This window comes from Malaclemys terrapin, chromosome 3 (assembly GCF_027887155.1).
Source record: "Malaclemys terrapin pileata isolate rMalTer1 chromosome 3, rMalTer1.hap1, whole genome shotgun sequence".
In the NCBI taxonomy this organism is placed as follows: domain Eukaryota; kingdom Metazoa; phylum Chordata; order Testudines; family Emydidae; genus Malaclemys; species Malaclemys terrapin.
This window is the reverse complement of record NC_071507.1, coordinates 9,513,984-9,539,670: the sequence shown is the minus strand read 5'-3', so window position 1 is coordinate 9,539,670 and position 25,687 is coordinate 9,513,984. Positions and strand designations below refer to the sequence as shown.

The 25,687-nt window shown below is 43.2% G+C and overlaps 1 protein-coding gene across 3 annotated transcripts in view; it reads right to left on the bottom strand.

The window, feature by feature from the left end:
- Window positions 1-25,687, bottom strand: part of PLCB1 (phospholipase C beta 1) — a 627,096-nt gene that overhangs the window by 194,980 nt on the left and 406,429 nt on the right. For all 3 annotated transcript variants that reach the window (XM_054022546.1, XM_054022548.1, XM_054022547.1), the window contains exons 5-9: window positions 22,240-22,319; window positions 16,267-16,320; window positions 15,204-15,279; window positions 5,513-5,613; window positions 3,518-3,684 (exon numbers count right to left, since the gene is read on the bottom strand). In XM_054022546.1, coding sequence (XP_053878521.1) covers window positions 3,518-3,684; window positions 5,513-5,613; window positions 15,204-15,279; window positions 16,267-16,320; window positions 22,240-22,319 — 478 coding nt within the window. The remainder of the gene's footprint in view (window positions 1-3,517; window positions 3,685-5,512; window positions 5,614-15,203; window positions 15,280-16,266; window positions 16,321-22,239; window positions 22,320-25,687) is intronic.

The window sequence follows — 25,687 nt, the reverse complement described above, 5'->3', positions numbered from 1 at the left end:
CACATAAATATATAATGATATTCAAAGAAAGGAAGGGGACACCCTTCACCATTAATATCTATTTTTTCATTTAGTCTCTGTTTCATTTTATGCATTTTTTCAACCCATCAGTTAATCTGAAACAAGACAATGAGCACAGTTGATAGGTTTTACAAAATCGAACGGCAGTGACTGAAAACAAAAACAAATCCCAAAACAGCTGCACATGTTTAAACTCTTTTGAGAAATTTGAGGAAGGTGCAATGTAATTTGCTCTAAGGCTAGCCATTTAAGTCAACCTATTGCTAGTACGCAGTCTTTAAAGACTCTCTAATGCCACCACAAAGTACTATATGTGTATACTGGTGTGATTTAAAGTGGTTGAAATCACTTGATTGAAAAAAGCTTTTGATTTCTTAGGGGTTTTCTTTTGTTCTGGGTTTGGATTTGATTCAGTTTCAGTGGTGTTGGTTCATTTCAAGCACAGTGATATTTTTTTCTTTCAAAACCATATAACGCGATCGGCACATTGACACTAAGGGCTGGTCCACACTAAGCCCCCAGTTCGAACTAAGATACGCAACTTCAGCTACGTGAATAACGTAGCTGAAGTCGAAGTATCTTATTTCAAACTTAAAGGTACTTATGGCGGGTCCAGACGCGGCAGGCAGGCTCCCCCGTCGACTCCGCCTACTCCTCTCGCGGAGCAGGATTACCAGCGTCGACGGCGAGCACTTCCGGGATCGATTTATCGCGTCTAGACAAGACGCGATAAATCGATCCCAGAAGATCGATTGCTTGCCGCCGAACCAGCGGGTAAGTATAGACGTACCCTGACTTGCTCCTGGGGGCTCCAACCCTGAAACTCCTGTCACTCCCCCTTTCCTCTCTCCTGTCTCAAATATGCACTTATTTCAGTAAGATGTCCAGACTCTACAGTGATGAGCTCAGTATAAGAACCTGCTTACCTAGGCCATGTGTGCCCCTCTGATCCATGCTCATTACACCATCTCCCAATGTCCCTTCTCCACCTGTCTCTCTTGGCATGCTGCTTCCTGCCTTCCTCATACCATCGCTCTGTTTCTTGTTGTACCTCATTAATCCTGGCAATGGTCTCTCAGGTCAGGCCCTCTTTCTGCCTCACAGTAAGGTGTTAGAGCAGTTTTTCTACATGGCTGCTGGGGAACATTCAAAGCCCCCGCCCCTTAGAACGGCTGCTGCCATGGTCCCTGTGGAGGAGGAGTAAGAGGCCAAATATACCAAATGAGGCCTTCAGCTCTGTTCTTGCTTGTCTCTTTGGCCAGTCTCAGGTATGTTCTGGGAACTTTAAAGCTTCTCCATGTTCGTAGATCTCCAGCTGGCAAGTGATTGGGCCAGGGGGTTAAAGTTATTTAACTGCATGGAAGGAGAGGAAGGATCATACTCTGAAGAGCTACCTATTCTACTCTAATCGGGCACTCATTTTGGCACCCTGAGTGGGCGGGCTTGAGAGATACCACCTCTTATGTTTTTCCCCAAATTGAAAAGGAGTGAAGCCCGAGAAACCCAACACGTTATCTGAGCCACACCCAGAAGGAAGCCAAGCTGGAAGAGTCCAATGGTGAATTAGGGGACTGGAGCCCAGACAGCAGACATGTCATGGTTTGAATTCCTGCACAATCTACTGAAAGTTCATTTTGCGGGCAGAACTTGGAAAAGTTACCAGTACCTTTTTATTTCCTTTTCCAATTCAACCTCTGCATAATCCCTTGCAATAGCACAGAGAATGTGAAGCAAAAATTCAGTTTAAAGGTTAAACCATGACTCTGGACTCACGCCATTGATCGGTGTTCATTTCAGGTCTATTTGTATCTTTTTTGGGCTTCACAACCTCCCCAGCAAAGAGCTCCACAGGCACATGTGCATTGTGTGAAGAAGTACTTCCTTTTGTTTGTTTTAAATCTGCTGCCTATTAATTTCATTGGGTGACCCCAAGTTCTTGTGTTATGTGAAGGAGTAAATAACATTTCCTTAATCACTTTGTCCACACCAGTCAAGATTTTATAGACCCCCCAGTCATCTCTTTTCTAAGCTGAAAAGTCCCAGTCTTTTTAATCTCTCCTCATACGGAAGCTGTTCCATGCCCCTAGTCATTTTAGGTGCTCTTCTCTGTATCTTTTCGAATTCCAATATATCTTTTTTGAGATGGGGTGTCCAGATCTGCACACAGTATTCAAGATGTGGGCATACCATGGATTTATATAGAGGCATTATGATATTTTCTGTCTTGTTATATATTCATTTCCTTGTTAGCTCTTTTGCTGCCATTGCACATTGAGCAGACGTTTTCAGAGAACTATCCACAATGACTCCAAGATCTCTTTCTTGAATGGGTAACAGCTAATTTAGACCCCATCATTTTGTATGTTTAGCTGGGATTATGTTTTCCAATGTGCATTACTTTGCATTTATCAACACTGAATTTCACCTGACATTTTATTGCCCAGTCACCCAGTTTTGTGAGATCCCTTTGTAACTCTTTGCAGTCTGCTTTGGCCTTAAAATCCCTTTGGCAGTGTAATGGGGCATTAAAATTGGCACCAATGTACTGGACTTAGTATAAATGGGGATCAGGCCATGAGAGTTTCGTTAAACTGAGGCTCCAAGGCTTTGTCTCTTTGATGGCTATTTTGAATCTGATCCTTCGAAGTGATGAGGGTGTGGAATTCAGGGTACTCAGCACCTCTGAGGAGATGTTAGCAACTTGTAGGACTGGGTCCCATATCTGTGAATTAAACTATGTTTTTTCACATCAGATCTGCTTTTCAGGATATTCCCACACCCATAAAAATTCTGTGATATAAACACAATTGAAAATGAGGTAGACAATAGAACATATGAATCAGAATAAAACAAGATGCATGTGTAAAATCAATGTTATTTTAAGACTCAGGGTGGTAGTAAAAGTCTATCTGCTGAGAGTGGAATAGGGATTTCACTGAGCTTTTGGCAAAATGCCCAGCTGAGCCCAGACAACGTTCAAGATTTTTCAAAAGAGAATTTTCTGTGATTATGACAAAAAAGCACATTCTGCTATAACCAATGCCTGCTTTGTATAACCACCTTATCAGCAAATAGATGGCTGTGCTATTATGGTTATTACCATTATCAGGCGATAGAATTATTTGTCTCAGATTCAATACCACCGATTGTTTTAGAACGTTTTGCATTTCCCAAACATCTCATATGCAAGAAAATAGTTATTGGTCATAGTGCTGCTTGTGCTGAAATTTACATATCAGAGGAACTGTTCTGAACTATCAATTATACATACTGAAAAGCAAACGGAAACTAGCCCATCCTTCCTCACTTCAGTTCCAACAAAATTCATTGGAATATTAACTACAGCAAGTCTCACAAGCCGGCAAAGTCTAAAATCAGCCATTTGGAAATGTGATTAGACTCTGAACCAATGTCTGCTCCAGTGTGTTGCTCTAGTATAATTTGTTCATTGTTTCAAACCAGAAACAGAATACAGCAAGACTATCAAACTACTGACCTTTCTTTGCTAGAGTATTATTGGGTTCATATTTCTCAATCAGTTGTTGAACTTGCTCCTGTTTCATCGGCGGATAAAGGATTTCATTTAACCGTGGATCACGTTGCTTATAATTTATAAACTCCATCATCTGATCAACAGTAAGGTATGGTCTGCTCTTGGCACCGCTAGAGAAAAATGATGGTTTAAAAAAAAAAAGAAAAGAAATTAGAATATTTTCCCTTGCATTCTTGTTCAATGGTTTGCAACTTCCCATGGAAACAGAAACAAGATTCAAACTACCAGGCAACAAAAAATTATGTTCGGTTAAGTCTCCAAACTCATTTACTTTACGACTATGTATGGCAAACTTTCTTCATTAAACACTTATCAGTGAGAGGGCTCAGCATTGTTGATGTCAGTGAAAGAAAATTAGGCCAATGCTGAGAGCTTTTGAAAATTCGACTCCTAGATTCCTGAACTGGAAGTATTTTTTTAAAGGAGAGGCAATGAAATGCTGTATTACTGAGCCTGTTACCTAAGTTCCATTGGCATTCCTGGCCTAACTATTAGGTTTTGCTGCTGGAGGACAGAAGCCCTGATTTGATTATACCATTATTTGCTTGTTTTACAGTGCCCTCAAAGGGTACTTTACAAAACAGGCAAAAAAAAAGGCAGATCCCAACCCAAGAAGCTGAAAAATCTCAGGCTATGACCCTGCAACAGGCTTTGTGTAGATGGACCTCTGAACACACCTACGGCCCCGATGAGCACCATATGGATACCAGGCTCTATGATGTGCCTGCACGAAGGCAGGATTGGTGCGTAAGGAGATTACTATATGTGGCATTTTCAAAAGCATTTATTGGTGGCCTGACTCTGTTCCTATTGCAATCAGTGGCAGTTTTTCCATTAAGTTCAATGGGAGGATGGTTCGGCCAAAGCTGAACACTTCTGAAAATCTCACCCTATAGGTTGGGGCAGAAAAAGACGAACAGAGCAAGAACACATGGGTTTCAAATATAAGCTCATGAATTTGCTTTGATGGGCTCTTGGGATGTGTTTTAGGTGTTTTGGGAACTAACATCACACCCACTTGGCTACCATCTTACCCCATTTTTCTGCTCCACTAGTAATAGGAGAAGAGGCTGAGTTGGAGCAGAGAAGTACAGTAAATCGCGGAGGAGTACCCATACTACCACATGCCATTGTCCGCTTGCTTGCCAGGGGCCAAATTTAGCTCTGGAGTAAGCAGGTGTAACATTTGGTGAAATCAAGGAGTGTTGCATCTACTTAGTCTGGGGTTGTATTTATCTCCAATAGTAGGGAGACAGCAGGTTGCTGCAGAAGTAGTCAATATCTTGTGGAGGACAGAGCTGTACACAGGAATGCCAATGAAACCAAAGCAAGTTTTTTAAATCTGAAAGGTTGGTGAGGTTCGCCAAAGAAACAAACAAAACTGTACTGACCCAATCCCAGAAAAAGAGGATGTGAAATAGTTCAGCTAAAGTTGTATGGCTTTCAGGTGTTTAAGAAACTGAAAATATGAAATGACAAAAGCACAGCTGTTTGCAAATTTAATTTACACTGTAATGAGGCATATGATCTCTAACTGCATCATGCATGAATCCTAAACGCCATTGTATTCTTACTCCAACTCCTAATTAATCTTCAAGTGGTTTCTATACACTGATATCTAATGCCTGTTCTCATGTTTATCATTTCCCCTCCTTTTTTCTCACTGAAGCTTAAACTATCATAATCCATATTGAGAAACAAGTCCTGGCAGTTCTATTCCTCTAGGAATAAATTACTGTAAAACTCTGGCCATTAAAGCTAAAGCTTGGAGGAAGGAACTTTTGATCTACATTCACCTCCTAGGTTAAATAACAATCCTGCTTGACATGGAAATCTGTTCTTGGCAGTCGTTGTGATGCTGTAGCCTAAATAACCTACTTTGCCGTCGCTACCAGAGAAAATCAGCAGAGGAGGGGGAAAAAAAGTGTCTTTTCTTACAACTCAGAAAAGATGTGGTCAATTTCAGGCCGAGGGCAGAGATTGTTTAAGAATACTCTGTATGCTTCTGGGGTGAAGTCCTCTTGAGGGATTGAATCATTCTGTGAAATAGGGGGGGAAAAAACACTGAAGTAAAGAAATAGCACATTTTGTTTATAAGCAGGTCATTACAAGATTATTTCCCTTTGCAGAATAATCAACTCTCTTTAATAACAGAGCAGTTTTAAGAATATATATCTTTTGACAAAAAATAAAATCATCTCAGTTTCAATAACTGGGTGATTTGTTGTATGACTATGTCTTCCCTTAGACAGGATTATCTTTTACCCTATGCACCCATGCAGAAGTGTAAGAAGACACAAAACTTTCCCTTCTCCCCCTATGTGAGCTACCCACAGAATGGGTGAGGGAGCAGCCTCCATGTAGCTACTAATTCCAACACAGGTGAGTGGGGAGTGGTTAGGGGCAGGGAAGGGGTGGAACCCAGGCTGCACCTCCCAGCCTTCCCAAGGGGAAGCAAACTGATACTTTTATAGAGCTGCAACAGGTTACTTGACTCCTTGGAGCATGTGAAGAACCAGGGAATGAACTGGAACCCTGAGCAAAAATTAATACCCTGGTCTTGTCCAAGGACGGCACAAATACTTCCTGCTATTTACTCAGGACACACGGATAAATATTATTCTTCTGGAAAAGTCCTATGGAATTTAGCTTTTCTAAAAGTTTTTGTTCATTTGTTTGTTTTAACATCCAATATAATTTAATAGAAAATACTACAGAATTCTGCAGAATGGTTCCAAAACCTATGGAAAGAAAGATTTCTTAAATTTTATAAGTCTCTAGAGTAAATTATATATTTCTATTTCTACATGGTATTTTTATAATCTCTATTCTATTCTATAGAGCTTTTCCAGAAGAATAGGATTATTGTGTTTGCTCTTATGCATGGGGTATTTTATTACAGTACAGAAGATTTGAGCCTTATTACGATTGGCCCTTGCATGGGACTGACTCAGATAGATGCAAGAGCTTTCTTCCTATTTGACACTTGTCTAAGAGCCCATCCAATCACAGTCCTTGAGCTCAGCGAAAAGCAGGGGCTGCTCCCTCCATGCACCCATTGGGGCAGGGAAAAGGAGGTCTAAATGATGATGCAAGCCCCAATGCAGGCCAGTAGCTTCACACCTTTTGACTTTTGCCTTTGCATCAGTCCACTGAACTCTTCTGAGAAAGGAGGAGGACATGCAAAATAATCATTGTGTAGAGGACCCTCCTAAGGAGCCAGAACAAAACTGAAAATGCAAAAATGTGGAATAGACATATTGAGGACCTGATCCTGAATTCCCTTCATGCGAGCCACCCACATGGAAGGCACTGGGTGTTTTGCCTGTGGAAGGACTACAGTATCAGGTGACACTTTTCCATACCTCCAAACTAAGGATCGGATGCAAAGCCATTTCCCTGGAAATGCTGCGGAGCCCACTTGTGTCAGAAGCAAGCAGCCGACAGAGGAAATCATTGCTATTATTTATTCTGCTGTTTAGCACCGTTTCCAAGGGAACCGGAAGCGTCTATTCAAGCTTTTGTTAGAAGGAAGGGAACTTTTCAATATGTTTCTGGTAAAAATGTGCCACAGGCATGATTGTCCTCCCCTCCCCTGCACTAGTGGCATCCATTGAGTCCCAAGGGCAAGTCACCTATGGGTGTTTGTATCAGCACCATCCCTTGATGTTTCTGCTGGGAGAGGAAACATTCAAAGCTCAGCACCGCAGGCTGCTTAGGGGATGTGCTGACCAATATATTCCACACTGTCTTGGCCACAGCTTCTCTCTACCCAAGATACCCACTTTTAGGGTTGGCTGGCTCAGGGTTCTGTGACAAAAGAGGAACTGCCTGCACCTTGTACCTCTGCAACCCTCCTTTGGGTTGGCTTTCCACCACCCAGGTGCCTGTGCCCTCAGTTATAGTAATAAGAGTCCCAAGCTCAAAGCTCCTAGTCTGTGGCGCAGTGAGGCTCAGAACGAGACGCCTCTCTCCCCAACACACACTTGCCGTGCCCCACCACGTGTCTGCCTCAGACCCTGTAATCCTCCAGTCAGTTCCACATGGTATGAGCAGCAAAAGCACCTCAAAATAAGCCAATTATATAGACAACCACAAAAAAATAACATGCTTTTATATGCACATATAGTTGCTGAGGAAACTGGAAATGTATTTCTCTCTCTCTCTCTCTCTCTCTCTCTCTCTCACACACACACACACACACACACACACACAGAGCTATTTTCATTATGCTTAACTGGCTATTAATTTTTTCCCAACTTTTTTTCATTTTTGTGTCCTTAGGTTTCCTGAACTGTTCCTTCCTGCTCGACGGACACCTTTTCATCACCAGTTTGTGGCCCCACAACCACCTTCAATGCATTTTCTATTATAAACCCCTAAGTTGGGTGTATTAAACGGTCCTCAGTGTCGTTTTTATAATTGCAAAGGAGCTAAATGGGGCTGCAGGACCAAGGGAAAGTGTGGATCTTTGAGGGACTGGGATGTTTTCTTCATCTCCTTCACAAAGGCCTCCTCTTTTCAACACTCCACTCCTACAATGTCTGTGTGACGGCCCCCATTCTTGGAATTTGAACAGTTATAGGCCTCAGGTGCTCGAAAGAGCAGAGGAAGTGAGTAAGCCACCACTCACAGTGTGTGATGTGTCCTGGTCTGTCTCCAATACACAGAGGATATAAGTCTGTTATAAATACCAGTTAGCCTGGATCTTTACCACAAGCTGTAGAGACTCCTACTTATAGCTCTGGAGATCTCTATTTGAATCCCTGCTGTCAGCCAAGATGGAGGTCATTACATAGCAACAGGCCCACATTCTCTGTGGACTGGGCAGAGGGGGACACAGTGACCAGTGGGTTAAATCTCCTTCTGTTATATCTGCCACTAGGTATCTTTCCCCCCTTATCCACTTCACTCTTCTCAGTGATGAGGTTCCCTCCTACATACTACCAGGTATTGGTGCACAGGCATGTAGCATTTTGATCAGCACATATGACCAATCAGAATGTGGCTTTGGACAATCAGTGCCCAGAGTCATACGCTAGTTGAATTCAGGGCAGATGGAAAGGGAAGTAGAATAGGAATATACAAAAATCTATACAAAACGATCCAACCCATTGCTGAAATGGAGGCAAATCCTCACCAAATTCATACTCAGTGCAGCTGGGATGGAGGTATGGGGGTGAAATGTAGCTACAAGGGAACTGTCCATCTCCCCTAATCCCAGAGGTGACCAGTGGCCAAACCAGCTCCCCCCAACATAAGCTAGAGCAGTCACCCAGCTGCTCAAAATTATGCTGGCTGGAACAGTCCAACAGTCCCCTAGGAACCTGAGATAGCTAGAGCATGGAACACTCCAGCCTCACCCAGCCACAGGAATCCCCAGCTTCCCCTTTAGAAGATGGAGTGGTAAAAGAGTGACTTGAATTGGGACAAAGATCTGACCCAACGGCTCTGGGTGAAACCTTGTCGACATGCACAAATCCCCAATGCATTGTGGGGACAGGTGCACAAGGACAATCTTTTTCGCTCCCAAATTCAGTGATCATTTCAACGGCATGTTAATAAGTAATCGCCTCCCCAGCACGATGGTGGGGCATTGGTGCACTACTGAGTCACAGGGAAGAGAATCTAGTGATCACCCAACACAGCCACCCAGAGTTCTGCCTCCAATCAAAGAACTGACCCAAACTGAACCTGTCTAGCTGGTGAGACTAAATGAATTGGCTGTATGTGATGCATGCTTACAGAGTGCAAAGCTTTCTCGATGAAGCTTTTGGGTTTCTTTTTTTCTGGATTAAAAAAATCAGTTGTTTTTCACTGCTAGGTACAAAATGTTTTATGAATAGCCAAAGTTGGACTTTCTCATAAGTTTGCTTACATTGTGGGTGACAAATGGAGACTCAATTATTTTCTTTGTTAACGAACATTTGCGTTTCCATAGCAAGTGGAGAAAATGCTTCAAATGAACTCATTCAGTCTTCAGATGTAGTGACACCCCTATTTAACTCTAAATATTGTGGGGCGCAACACATCACAAACAGTGACAATTCTTGAAAAATATGGTTCTACAAAGCTGAATAGCTAAAAGCTCTTTACACTCTTTGTTTTGGCACACTATAATATTTCTGAATGCTTGTGTGGGCATAATCTGTAGGCAGTTGCTACATCTAATTATGGTTCTTAGAGAGAACCAGGCAGAAAAATACCTTACCAGCGGTATGCGCAGCGTCTAAAAAGAATTGTACCACAGCTGACAATAGGCATTTCTCCCAAATCTGACTGCTATACATTCGTAAAAAAACAGAACAAAGCAAGTCTATGTGCAGTAAAGCACGTACCTCAATTTGCATTGCATCTGAAAACTCGCTAGACAATGGATAATTTCAATATGCCATTGCTTCACTAAATGAGTCAGTATTTCTCAGAGGGGCAATTTTGACACCAGTGTTGTGATTACTGAGGGTCTTGACATTCCCATAGATTTCCATTCCTACTGGCTTTCATGGGAGTTTGAGAGCACTCAGCACTTTGCAGGATGGGGACCTTTCCTGATGACCAGAGATCTATGTTTCTGTCCCCTTTTGCATGTAATTTGGTTCAAATTCAGAGATGCATTTGAATTTCCATCCATTTGCGGCCACAACCATACAAAAACCTACCTATGCAAGCTGCTGGGTAGAAATAAAGTAGGAAATGTATGTATTATTTATTTACCACCACCAATGTGCAGGGGCGGCAGGTTTGTATAATTTTTGGTGGTGCCCAGAATGGGTCCAAGTCCCGCCCCACCCCACCCCCACACCTGCCTAAGGCTCTGGGAGGGAGTTTGGGTGTAGGGTGCGGGCTCTGGGCTGGGGCAGGGGATTGGGGTGAAGGAGAGGGTGCAGGCTCTGGGAGGGAGCTTGGGTGCCGGAGGAGGTTTCGGGTGCAGGCTCTGGGAGGGGGTTTCGGGTGCAGGAGGGGGTGAGGGATGCAGGCTCTTGGAGGGAGTTTGGGTGCGGGGTGTGGGCTGGGGCAGGGGGGTGAGGTGCCGGAGGGGGTGAGGGGTGCGGCACATACCTTGTGCAGCTCCCAAAAGGCAGCAGCTCCTAGACGTGTGGGAGGGGTCTCTGCGCGCTGCTGCCCGCAGGCACTGCCCAGCTCCCATTGGCTGCAGTCCCAATGGCACTTGGGGCGAGGGCAGTGCGTGGAGACACCCACCCCAGCGGCCGCAGGGACATGCCGGCTGCTTCTGGGAGTGGCGCACCGCGCAGAGCAAGGGCGGGCAGGAAACCGCTTTAGCCCCGCTGTGCTGCCGGTGGTGGTGGCGGTGGCCCCTGGGTTCTTTTAAATCACCCGGGGACGGCAGGCGGGGACGAGAGACACTCCGGGGGAGGTGCGAGGGGGCGGCAGGCAGGGCCGGGGGAGGGACCCGACCCCGAACATTGGTAGAACTGGGCCCCTGTGCTCTGAATATTCCTGGGGCGCGGGTACCACGGGCCCAGACAACTCGCCACCCCTGCCAATATGCTCAGTATTCCACATGACACAACGATCAAGACAGGAGATAAAAGCTTAGCCCAAATAGCTTCTACAACCCAAGGGACAATTTTAGACACTCGCTAAATTTGGACAGCAAAATCCTCATTGCCAAAAACATTTAAAATATTTTGTCCCTTTGAACATGCTGGCCTGAGAGCCAGCCAGATATCAGTGGAGCCACCCACAGACCTTTGGTCCGAAGCTCTTTCTGTGTTCTCTGAACAAACTGCCCTACTTTTTGCACTGCAGAAAAACATTCCTTGTTTCTAAATTTGCTGTATATTTGGCATTCCATATTATTTTGTTATAGGCCCTCTATTCATTTCAGGCACTGATAATTTATGATTTGTCTGGAATCCCACTTGCTTTTGCAGCATCTGTATCATTCCCCTATTAATTTAACAGCACAACAGCTATTCAGATGATCGGATTCAATAGCCAGTTGTTTTATTTTTGGGTGAATATTTACATTCATGGCCGTTTTTCATGCTAAATGGAGCATAGAAAACAATCTCCGTGGCCAAGATTTTCAAAAACAAGTGCCTAAAATAAAGCTATAAACTTCATATTTGAAGCATGCTTGGTTTGCCAAAGTGCCGAGCACTTTTCAGCTCCCACTGACTTCAACAAGCCTGGTTGAGATTTTAAAAAATGCCTAGGGGAGTTGGATGCCCAACTTCCAGTTGGACACCTAATCCCTTCAGGCATTTTTGAAAATTTCACTCCCCTGACTTCAATATTTGCTGCTGGATACTCAAACATTTGGAAAATCAGGCCACAAGCATATAACTTGGGCAGTCTCCTAAGGCGGAGGCTATGATTACACTACAGCTTATGTTGGCAGGGGTGTGAATAAAGCTCAGGGGGTGTGAACAAAGCACCTCCCTGAGTGACATAAGTTACATCGACATAAGCACCAGTGTGGACAGCGCTATGCTAGTGGGAGAGCTTTTCCCACCGACATAGCTGCTGCCGCTCATGGGGGCTGGAGTAGTAAAGCCGATGGAAGAGCCCCTTCCTATTGGCAATGCCAGAGGGCTTGCATTGGTGCAGCTGTGCTACGGTAAGCTTTCCAGTGTAGTCATAGCCTAAGTTACATGCCAGGGGCCATATCAGCCCCTGAAGCAACCTAGAATCAGGATGGTGCAAAAGTGGCTTAAACCCACTTAATCTCCTTTTCCCCCAAGGCTGCAGGTTTTAGGTTTTTGTTGTTGTTGTTGTTGTTGTTGTTGTGCCTTAGGGGCTTTTACAGTCTTTTAGAAGTACAGCACAAAATCACACTCTCACTTTGGAAAAATCTCAGCCCATGAGTCCTATGTTTCCCTAGTGTATATCTTAAATACTCTTTCTATGCAGCTTGGAGAGACATCTTTCTTTAGAGTTTTAGAAAATATATAAAAACCCCACTCATCCAATGTTCTGGGTGCCCCATCAACCTTTGTAAAAAATACACTAAATAAGCAAATTCCACTTTTCCAAGGAGGATTCCATGCTATTTACATATCTGAACGAGAGACAGTATCCTGTACTAGTTTCAACTTTACCCTGTACTAGCCTGAACTTTACATCTACAGAACACAAAATGGGTTAAAATATCACAGAAATTGGAAGTTGAGAGCCCAGAATTCTGCTTGTTCAAATAAATGGGAACACAGGTGAAAGAGCAGAAGTCAAAAGAGTAAAATTTCCCATCAACTCTGTGGGATGTACTCTTTCATGGAGGATTTGGTCATGGAACATTGTTTCTTTTAAAAGATTTTATTTCCAGGATAATCAACTGAGTTTTCCTTATTGCATGTAACACATCATTTTTTGTCCTGAACAAAAAGATCTACCTTATACTATGAATAATTTTCCAAAAGATGTCCCGGCAAAAAATATACAGCAATCTCTAGATAAAATTGACTACTGACTTAAATAAATAACAGAAAGAGCTTGTGGTTTCCTTCAAGTACTCTAACAATGTTTATGTTTCTTTCAGTGAGAGTTAAGAAATCATTTTTATTCTTATTACCACTCAGTAAACAGATACATTAAATCAAATGAGATAAAAAAGCATGCTTCGGTGACTCTTGAATCTCTCATCTTAAATGCTAAGTGCACTGCCAATTAAATGTAAAGCAATCCTGGAAACAAACCTCAAACATATTTCTTTTCTAAGAAACAAATAAGAAGGTAGAAAACCAATCACATATCTGTTGTTCGTGGTAAAGTATACGGTGCATTATTTTCACCATCAGTTTGGATTTCCATAATCTTTACATATGTTTTGCAAATATTTACATAAATTGCTTGCAAAAAGCTCCCAAAGCCTCTTTCCATCTTTTTCAATCCATTTTTCCCTAGATTTCTGAAATATCTGAGGGTCTGATTGAACCAGTGGGAGATGAGATCTCTGAGCTTGGCTTGTGGAGTTTTGCCCTGTTGCTGTTCTCCAGATTTGCCCTTCCCACAGGAATCAGCTGTGGAACCAGGCCCCAAACACAGTCTGGGTGTTCACAAGAAGTCTGGGCCTTCTGCAGGCCAGCTCTGTGCTTCTGCAGCAGATCTGTCTCCACTGGAGCTACGCTGCTAGGGACTACCTTGGTGGCAGCTGTTCCTGGCATCCCTCTGTTAAAGTGGGGTCTCTTCTACATTGAAGAGACTACAGGCTTACCATCACTGCAGAGTGAGCTGGAGTTAGCCACACTTGAGTTAACTCCTCTTGAGTTATCCTAGCTCAAGTGAGAACAAATCACACAGCAAACACCCCTGGAGATGCACAAAGTGTTTGGATTCGCAGCACAGAGTGAGTGCATTTACAGCTGGGTGGGAAACAGTTTTCCCATCCTTTGAGAGCTACTGAGATTTGGGATTTTTTTCCCTATCCCGAAATGGGATGAAAAATCAAAATCCCAACAATTTCTGTCAACTGAGCATCTAAAAAACACTTTGGTTTGGGGCAATCGAAAGGCTTTGATAATTTCAGAATGTTTCATTGAGATTTTGACTTTTTTAACAAAATAACATATTTAGTATACATTAACTAACATTTGGAATAAATTAAAAACCCAAAATTTCACTTTGAAAACATCAGAAAGGGATGTTTTGAATTTCTTTTTCAAAATGTTTTCAATTTGGGAGATTTGTCCACATCAACCCTTCCTCGTGAACAGCTTCGGTTTTAACACATTGCTTTCTGACAGAACAGTGCTTCGTCAGAAAACTCCCAACCAGCTCTAGTTATATTAGCAGTGATTGTAGAATGATTGTATTAGCAGCACAGAGTAGCTGTGTCCCTACCAGCTCCAGTGTCAGCTGTACTCAAGATTTTACCCAGGTCCCCAGGCTCGCTAGCTCGAGTTTAAAGCACCACTTAACTTGACCTAGAGCCTTTTGTGTGTGGATGGGAGTCATGTTCTGTGCAATGTTCCAATTATACCTTGAGCTAACACTGCAGTGAAAAGTTTCAGAGTAGCAGCCGTGTTAGTCTCTAAGGGCTGGTCTACACTGGGCGTGGGATCGATTTAAGATACGCAACTTCAGCTACACTATTCGCGTAGCTGAAGTTGAAGTATCTTAGTTCGACTTACTTGGCCGTCCTCATGGCGGCAAGTCGACCGCCACGGCTCCCCCGTCGACTCCACTTACTCCTCCTGCTGAGGTGGAGTATGGGCGTTGATTCGGGGATCGATTTATCTCGTCTAGATGAGGCGCGATAAATCGATCCCCGATAGATCGATTACTATCCACCAATCCGGTGGGTAGTAATCGAGTGAAAACTAGCAGTGAAAACTAGCCCTGAAGGTCTGTAATAGAGTCAGTGACTGTATTATATTCTCATAGCATCTCCACGGTGGATGGCACACAATCCTATACTCTTCCCTCCAGCTCACTTACACTCCCTTCAATTCCCTTCCCAACTCCTCAGCAAAGATACTCAGACTTGCAGAGAGCCATCTGTGGAATCCAGGGGTATCTTCTGTGCAAGAGAGGAAGAGCCACTGGCTGAGGGCTGTTCGTTGGGCAGATCTCAAGGAGCGCGATCAGCCCCTGAGAAAACACTGATGGAATCACCTATGAATTGGCAACATTTCAGAGCAGGCCAAGAAGATATTTGAATGCTTACCCTGGCAGATGGAAGGCTACAAGCTTCTAATGCAGTCTCTACTCGCTTTCTGTCAGCGGAAAACAAGCGGTATATGCTGCAAAATGGAAATAAACAAGCAGGGGTTTGTTGACAGGCACATTGCACCGTTCTGTATTATATGGGTACAAGCTGTGCGTGGCTAATGGACTGCAGAGCAAAGTGACGTTTCTGGAAAACTTGTGCATTCATCCTTTGTTTCATAGCGAGGTCTTGAAAACAGAAACACTTTAACAAAAAAGAAAAAGAAATCAAAATATTCCAATCAGATAAACACTTAACACTGGAGGCCGGGAGTTGACGGGAAAGTAGTCATAGAAGGGACAGAAAGGATAAGGACAGAAAGAGGCCTGAAAGGAGAGTTCACCTCTAGGTCACTGGTTCAAATCCAGTCCAGAATGGTAGTTATCAACATTACCATTTGTTGGGTGCTCAGTGGCATATATTAAATTAGTTGGGTCATGTCAGCCCACTTCCCAGCATTCCCACCAAAAAAGCCATCTTCACAACAGGTATCTAACACAGTTATATGGCTCCCCATCCCTGCAGCATTTGAGCACATCATAATCTTTAATATATTTATCATCACAACAACACTGAGGTAGGGAAGTGCTATTATCCCCATTTTACAGATGGGGAACTGAGGTGCAGACAGTCTAGGCGACTTGCTCAAAATCACACAGGCAATCTAGGACAAAGAAGGGACTTGAACCTAGTCCCTAACTGCTGGACCATCTTTCCCTTTTGGTATTTTAACCGGGTAGTCTTAGCATCAGATACAGAAGTGCAACCTCCATAGACTTCACCCATAGCCCATGAAGACAGAACTGGTTCCTACCCCCCAAAAGGGGTCTGGTTAGCTTAGGGTGGAGCACACTAACACAGGAGTGAGGAAGTAGCTTGCACTGCCAGCTGTGCTATATACATCCTGCGTGGAAAAACAGATCTCAGTCAAAGGGGTGACAGTCCAGCACCATTCTAAAGATTAAAAATCACACTCAAAAGTCTGAAAGCTCCAATGTAATAACAGGAGAGAAGAACTTACCTCTTCAGAGGAATACGTCCTTCTTGAGTGACTTGCAGCTTCAGTTTTGTGTAACTGTAAAGAAAAAACTAAGGGAATGTCTTTTTCCTTTTAAAAGCTTTTCAAACACTCTTACAGCTCAACGCTATTGTTTCTATTAGTCTGCTAGTTTTACTCGCTCATTTTGCACTATCTGAAAAATTTTGCAGGACATCATTAACAAACATCGACGGTGAGTGAGAAACATCGCCTGCCTTCATATGGAGCGATCCAAAAACCAGCAGTACACATGAATACAAAACAAAATCCACAACACTGGCATCGAAAAGCTCAGAATCAGAGGTTCTCTCTACGCTGGAGCTGGAAGATGTCATTCCCAGCTCGAGGAGATGTACCCATGCCAGCTCTGATCAAGCTGGTGTGGTGTAGCCATGGTAGTGGGCAGGGCTAGTCATCCTAAGTAGGTATTTAGGGTTTCAGATGGGATAATATTCAGAGTAGCTAGCCACTGTGGCTACATTTAGCAAGCTAGCTCTGACCAAGCTAACATGGGTATGGTCTCCTCAATACAACATCTAGATCCAGAGATGACATATTGTTAGATTAGGAATGGAATGACCCAGCAGATCAGCTAAGAGTCCTGCTAAGCGAGGGTTGCTCCCTACTGATTTGCTGAGTCCATGTTTAAGTAATGGACCCTTCCATCACCTCCTTTGGAAAACTATTCTACAGCCTGATGGCTTTCTCTGCTAGGAAAATTTGCCTGATATCCCGTCTAAATTTTCTTGTGCTTAATTGCATCTCGTTACTCCTAATTATAACCCCCTTTAAGCACCCTAGAAATAATTCCTTTCTTGAGGCAAATTGTGGGCTTGGTTGCACTGGGAGTGGTGCAGAGCTAGCCCATCCCAGGGAGAGGGGAAGGAGAGAATATGCCTCAGGAGGTACAACTTCTAGCTCACTGATGCACAGGGATACTGAGCAAGCAGCCCCATTCCTGAAAATGGTGTAGCCTGCTCCTTACTCTGTACCAGGCCCTCTCCATGGGCTAGTAGGGGGCATGCTCTCCGCCGAGTGCAGGGATTGTAACTGTCCCTGGCCTGTGTGTGCTTTTGTCCCTGGCCCACTCCACTGCACACCCATGGAAGAACCAGGGATAACGTGGACTTTGGTCTTCATACCACTAGTCAGATGAAAACAAGTCAAACCAGAGCCAATTAAACATCTTGGGACCAGTGAGAGTGTGAGACTGATGAAGTGGGTTGTAGCCCACGAAAGCTTATGCCCAAATAAATTTGCAAGTCTCTAAGGTGCCACAAGTACTCCTCGTTCTTTTTTCTCAAAGACTTAGAATCAATGTGCTAAAGGAGTCTGACTACCAGTCTGGCCACTTAATTTGTGTCAGCCTGAAAGCCTTGCGTGATGATCAAATGGGATAAAGTAGCACTGATGCTTTTCTGGTGCACAGATCTATTAATTATCTACCAAAGTTGCCTACATACATGCAACTAAGTGCACTACGTGGACTGACCTTTTAGAGTATATTTATATCCCAATCCTCACAGTTTTTCCCATGCCATGCCCATTGGAACATAGGGATGAGAATACATTTCTTTTTTTCCTAAGCCATGCACATCCTCACTCACACAAACAGGGTCTGATCCAAAGCCTGCAGAAATCAAAGGGAGTCATTCCATTGACATTTAGATCAGACCTTCCTTGGATCCGGCCCATGTGAGTGAGGGCTACTTGCGTAAGGATCTATCTAACGCATCAGCCCTTTGTCTGACAATAGCAGAGCTTTTGGGGTATACTTTTGGGTTTAGGGTTTTTTTGTTTGCTTGTTTTGTAACATAAAGAATATAATTAACATTCCTGCCCCCGCTTTTCTGGGGTTGGCATTTGCAAGATCAGAACATTAGCAGCACTGTCAAAAACAGAGCAAGTTCTAATACTGTAGCCTGTGTAATAATTGTTAGGAGTCTTCACAAATCCTCGCCTTTAGAGATATACCAAGGAAGCCAGACCTCCTGTGCTACACAGTACTGCCAAACCCAAACTTACAAGATCATGTGATTGGCTTAAAAATCACAAGAATTTTAAAAATATGTATACATTTGGGGTTCTTTTCCATTGCCTTCTGCTTTTGCAGCTTTATGGAGTCCTGAGTTCACATTTACAAGCTTTTCTGTGAAACCAAGAAGGCTAGAAATTTACATTTTAGTTAAATGAAAACTGAGATTCTCAGCTGTGTTCTTTATGTAAAGCTTCAACTGTTGTGATGGTATCACAAGAATGAGCAACACTGGTGTTATAACAAGCCTGACCAATCCTGATTGGGATTCCTTCTCCCAGGACTTCTCAGTACGTTTTATGGAACACCTGAGGACACACCATTTTACCTTGCTCTAGAGCCACAATTCTTCCTTCCTCGAAGGTCTGGATGTTAATCCTGCTCCATTACTAGCTAGAAGGGCTGCTGCTGAGAGATATTACCACCCTCAAAAGCTAAACATGCTACTTCAATAGCTCACTGCTGGCTCTGAGAATGATAGACCCAGGACTCGAAACCAATCCCAGGTCTCCATGTCGGCCCTTGTTAAGCCTTTGCTATGTACTCCAATAATAAAGGCAAAATTGTACTGCACAATGATAACAAAGACAACAGAGATTTAAATCCAAGGTGCCTGTTTTGTACACCACAGTCTAATCCTATTTTACCTCATGTGACCTGATCACAGGAAAACTGTTCAGTCATTTTATTAATACACCCTGGACATTATGAAAGTTTGGATGCCAAAAAGAGGAAAATGCCTTTCTAATTCAGATCTAATGCAATCATTTTAAAATTGGATGACATGATTCTAATAGGACTATGATCACCACTTTATGCAGGACTGTAATTATAATGGTGGGGGGAATGTTTAATCTTCAAAGTCAAAGATACCTTGAGTAACTCTGATTTGGCATCTGTGCTTCAGGGTCCTGGATATCCTACAGCACCTAAGTGAGCTATTAAATAGTGGAACAATAAAAGGCATGGAGATACCATGCTTGCCTGCAATTCTACACATCTTAGAGTTGTAGCAATTTGTGTGCCCTTGTACATACACACACGCTGTGCTTCCCCGAGAGCCAGTGCATCTCTGCTCTGTCCCCAACACAGGGTTGTGTCTACCATGTGCAATTCAGTCTAGTGTTAGTAGTTTATGAGTTAAAAGCTGAAAGAAGAGGTGACTTACCTGTCACTGGAGGTTCTTTGAGATGTGTGGTCCCTAACTGTATTCCACTGTGGGTTACGCATGCACATCATTAGCCTGGAGTTGAAGAATTTAGAAGTAGTGTCTGCTGGTTTGTGCATGCACCCTGATTTGCCTTGTGCTTCCGTCCAAGGGGATAAAGGGCGGGGCAGACCAACCCTTGTCTTCTTCTTCGAGTGATAGTCCCTATTGTATTCCAGTGTGAGTGATTGACAAGCAGTATCTAAGTAGGAGGAGGGTGCAAAGATGAGGATGGAAGGGTTGTGCAGAGAACCGCCATGCCATAGGAGTCATCAACTGCCGAGTCCTGCACCAAGGCGTAGTGTGTTGTGAATGTGTGGACAGAACTCCACATGGATGCTCTACATATGTCTATGAGAGGCACATCTTGAAGGGATGCCGTGGTCATTGCTTGCGCTCTAGTGGAATGAGCCCATACCCTCCGCGGGGAGCAGAGTTTGATGTAGACAGAAATCCATTTGGAGATTCTCCAGGTGGAGATGGTGTGTCCCCTGATTCTCCTCTCTGCTACCTCAGTAAATGGTCTAGGGGACTTCCTGATTGTTTTTGTTCTCTGCAGGTAAGTGGCCGAAGCCTGTCATACGTCGAGGGAATCGAGTCTACGTTCTTCTGTGGATGTGTGTGGTTTCGGGAAGAAAACAGGTAGGTGAATGGATTGGTTAATATGAAATGGGGAGTCCGCCTTTGGTAAAAATGTCGGGTATAGGCATAAAGAGACCTTATCCCTGTGGAATATTGTAAATGGCGGGTCTGCCATTATAGCTCCGAGCTCACCGACCCTTCTCGCCAAAGCGATATCAACAAGGAAGGTGATCTTCATGAATGCCAACAGAAATCTTGAATTGTTTCTTTCCAGGGCACACAGCAGGGCAGACACCATGGTGTCGTTATCAGATTCGCAGTTCATGAAATACTGCAAGATCAGCTGCATTGTGTTCATAACGCTCATCACAAGACTGGAGAGCAGTGCAGGATCCATGCTTTCAGGCAGAGATGGCAGGCGCACAGTTTACGGGGCTGTTCAAAAGTGGTACAAAATGAAGTCAGAAGCCCATGGAATGATGGGACGGAAAGAACTCCATAATGGGACAGTAAGTCCCCATGGTGAACTGTGATCCATTCCCAGATCTCCCAGTGGCAGAGGGCAGCGAGTTGCACGGTGGGATAGCTACCCATGATGCAATGCTCTATCTGTCAATGCAAGAGCACCAACCATGGACATGCTCTGCCAACACAAGGAGCGTTGTGTGGACATGGACAACCAATGTAATTAAAGCAACATATGATCGTCAACGTAACTTAAGTCGACTTAACTCTGTAGTGTAGACAAGGCCTTACTGCTCAAACTTCTCAGGTATGGCTGGGGAAAGTTTGACACATATTGCACCCAGCGGTGATGTGAGATTCTCCCAGGCAGTAGAGGCTGTGTTGGTGGTTGTCGCTGACTCAGAAGGATTGAAGACCGGCGTTCTGGGCATAGTTCGGTACCCAAATTCTACTCTATTCTAAACTGTTAAAACTGGTAAACTACTAAAATTAGGAAAATAAGTAGAACTATTAAATCTATAACTAAAACTGATAAACATATGTACAATTAAAAGTATTAGAGCTGCGTCGGAGATGGACTCTGGAGGTTTCAACCCAGACCATGAGGCAATGAGAAGGAACTGAAGACGCAGTCAGTCCATCCCGCCCTTTATCACCTCAGACGGAAGCAGGAGGTGAGTCAGGACACATGCACAGACCAACGGACACTACTTTCAAATTCTCCGACTCCGGGTGCACGATGCGCATGCATAACCCACAATGGAATACAATAGGGACCGTCACTCAAAGAAGAATCAAAATGGTCATGTTCTGAGCCCTACAATAACAACCATTTCAGTAAATGAACCAAGCGACCCTCTGGGGCAAGCTCTGGAAAACAGGAGCTGCATTTCGCCAGGGACTGGTATGCCTGAACTTTGAATGCAGTTCTCTTTATAACAGGATAAAGCAAGTAAGGTAACACTGGCCAGGAATCATCATCTTAATCTGGCAGGCTCTATCATGAAGTTTTCAGCACTGTCACTTAAACGAAACTATCTCTGTCTGTGCATTCATCATCCACATGACACCTGGTAATCTTGGATTTATTCAACTATTTTTCTTTAATTTGCGAAGTGCCTGCTATTTTTATGAACTTCTCATAAACACCCTTTGTACTTTGTCCTACAACACTCAGAATCAATGTATTTTCTGCCAATGAATCTAGATGAACAGATTCACAGTTTCTCTCTACTGAGTACCGAGACCCGAGGGATCAGACGGAGGAAAATGGAAATCTTGTACTTCTCATTCTTTGACTAATAATAGATAGCACAGAAAAAAACCAGAGAAGTGGGTCAGTCTGAAATTCATTGTTTTTAACCCTGAGCAGCAGTGCCAAGACCTGACGTCACTCCCTGTGTGTGTAGCAGGAAGAATGCAACGGCATTCAAAAGTGTATTCCAGCCATGTCTCCTAGGTAATAGTTTGTGAAAGGAATCAGATTTCCCTAGTTTTTTTTAGATATCAGTTTTTTGAACTCAGCAAGAGAGGAAAATCCATGTTTACAGAACTGACAAGCCAACAAAGTATAAACAATAGATGGTAAGAAGGCTGACAAAAGAAAAAGGAAAATGACTCAGAACAAGGAGTAACACCCTTGGCAATAAATATTACGGCTACTTACGCTTTTTCCAGAAATGCATCCCTTGACATGTTGTGTGCCAGCAGGTTTGTTGCCAAACTGAAAACTTCGTCCGTCCATTCCTAGGGAGATATAAATTACAGTTGATGTAGCCCAGATGCAGTTTCTCAAAGGTGCTTGTTTAGACCTTTATTTTCATGAAGGCAAATAGTTTCAACATGAGTATTATTAACAGAAAGTGTTTAATAAAAGCCTGAACATGCATTTCCCAGCACAGCTTAAGTTCTAGACTAAGGGCCTGTCTTTTTCATTATGCATAAATCACAAACTTTGCTACGGACATTATCTTTAAAAAGGGTATTATTTGACACCCGTGTGTTTCAAAAGAGATTTCAAATATGATCATATAGGGCCTGATGCAAATCCCACTGCAATCAATGGCAGTCTTTTCACTGACTTCAATGGACTGTGAATCGGGCCCACAGAAAAATACCTATGACTGTGTGATGGCCAACATCGTAGTGGAAACATCACTACAAACCAATGATCCACAGGGAAGTAATATATTTAGGCAACAACAGTGCACTTTCTCCTTAAGATATGCAGTCAAAACGTATCTGTAAGCAGGGTCGGCTCCAGGCACCAGCTTGTCAAGCAGGTGCTTGGGGCGGCCACTCTGGAGAGGGGCGGCACATCCAGCTATTCGGCGGCAATTCGGCGGACGGTCCCTCACTCTGGTTCGGAGCAAAGGACCTCCCGCCGAATTGCCGCCGCAGATCGCAATCGCGGCTTTTTTTTTTTTTTTTTGGCTGCTTGGGGAGGCCCAAACCCTGGAGCCGGCCCTGTCTGTAAGTATAGATTTCGCATGGGCCACTATGCATTGACCTGAGAAATATGCAAAAGAAACCCACAGCAGCAGAGAAATACAGAAGTGGCTTGATTATTTGACTATCCTGGGGGAGAGGAGAGGGGAATGAATATTCAGTTAATCAGTTTCCAGTAAGAATACTTCTACTGCGATTAACTGAGGTTGAGAGACAGGATTTTGTTTTGGATAGACACAGGCATTTGGATACTATGGATTCAGTCACATTAATAGTTCCATCGAAGTCACAATCATATGGTTAATTAAAATTTTGCATGCTCTGGTGATGTGTGATGCTGGATGCACTGAATCCATCACCACACATGCAATATGTTCTTCCTTTCTCCATCACTACTGACAGCTCTGCTAACTCCCTGTCATTCAAGTTGGCAGTTGGCGGGTTATATTTGATACTCCGTTTCCTTTTCTTCTCGCAACCAGGATCTTGCCCAATCTTGTTGTTTTTATAACATTTCCAGAATCGACCCCTTTTGTCTCTGCTTCTAAAACATTCATTCATACCATAATTTTCCCTTTCACCAAGACTACTGTAACCTCCTCTTCTCCAAGCTGCCTTCTTGAGTCTATCCAACAGTGAAATAATATTCCTCTCCTGCCATTCTGAATGTGTCAAGATTAAGAATGGCAAAGTATTCCGATACCATACCGTTATACATAGGTCTCTAGTCAAATAGCCCCAAAGTTGATTCTGGATCTCAGGTTACTCCAAGTTCAGCATGAGGGAGCCCCAAAAGCTCAGATCTTGTACAGTCCCAAGTCTGCAGCTGAGCCAACAACTTTCTCCCCATGACTGAGTTTTCTGGCACACCCAACAGCGACAGCAGACACCTGGGCTAGATCTCAGAGAGAGACTTCTAGCCCTGCTGGTCACAACGTTGTTCTGGATTTACATACTCTTTGCTGAGAGATTTTGGACCTCTGTCTCCTACGATAGATTGTGTTGTATTGTTTTTCTTGACAGTAACCTTGTAAGGTCTAACCTTAAGACACAAGGGATGTGAGAACAACAAAAGAATAGAGCCTCTAACATCATTACTTTCCTGTGACTATGTTTTTAGCAGAAGCATATTAAAGATAGCATTTTATTTCATCCTGGCGTCTCAATTTTCCAGTCTCAGAATAGCCACATTCTGTAAACATTGCTTTGTTTAAGCACGAATAACAACAACAGTTTAAAAAGTTCTTTGTGACACTAACTGCTGCAAAGTTTAACAGCAGCATAAAATGTTATTTGAGCAGCTTAAGATACATATTCTTTTAAGAAAACCTGGTGGGCTCTGTTTTGGTCAGGCAGAACTATACCACTTCAAATGCATCCCAAGAACTGAGAGTGGACATGCTGTTACTGTATTTTTATTGCAAGCATTTTTTATATGCAGTTATTCTTGTCAAGATATTTTCCCTTCCTAACTTCTCTATGACATTTGCAAGAGAAGCGGGACTCGAGCCACGCAACCTAACGCCAACCCTCAGATTGAGCAATAACTGACCCTGTCAAATATCTGAGTGAAGCAATGCGTGAGAAATAATACTTGATCACTTCCCCTCATTTTCAAGGGAATTCATTTAAATCCCCCAAAGCTCCAGCCAGTAAAGCCAAGATCAGGAAAGCTGTCAAAGGTCACATCATCCTGCACTGTCTTTGCACTGAAATCAACGAGGTCTTTCTATTGACTTCTGTTCGGATCCGACTATGAAACAAAGCAGAGTCCTGTTGTTTAAGCTACCGAATGGACACCCGCTCTCTTTGGTTAAGCGGTACTGTATACAGTCAATACTGAGATCTGGAATTATGATGCATCATATAATTAAGGCCCTTCATTCTCAGGTTATTTTAGTTTAAAAATTCCTGGAAATGTACCAGTGTTTAATACCAAAAATTAAAAATCAGTGCAAAAAAATCCACTTTGCATTTTTCTGGGTAAATATTACTCTCTTCTCATGTGTTTCTTTTTTAACTTAAAAAAACAAACCCGTATGTTCTGAAATGTAGTTAGACACAGGTTTTCATTTTTGAATCATTTTAGCATGAAAAGTAGTTCACTAACTTTTATTTACTTTGAATGCTGCTAACTATCCAAGCTGTCTGTCAAGCTGCTAATGTGTATGCGGTGCGCATAGGATTGGCCAATTGTACACCAGCGCTCAAATCATTCCAGTACTTCTAACCTGGCTCCTTACTCCAGAAGGAGAGACAACAGCTCAGTAACCTGGCACAGGTTATCGAGCCATCATCTCTCTGGAGCAGGGAGCCAGTTCCAGGGAGATCTGGCACTTCCAAAATTCAGGTAGAAATTGGTTAAAACAACACCCAAATAATGCCTTTTGGAAAATTTTCAGTAAAAAAAAAAGGGGGGGTAAAAACTGTAAACCAAGGTCTTCCATATAATACACAGTGGTAGCCCACATTACTAGCAGCATAGGTTTTCCACAAGGCAAGCCATGCCGAGAATACTCTATGGGATGAATAGCTATTATATATAGAAAGAAAACAGCTGGTATTTTAGTGTGGGAAGATTACAACAGACTTAGAATCACGGTTGCTTAATGTGGGGTTGTAACTAGGAACACTTACCCATAGACATAATGCAAAAAGAAATGATA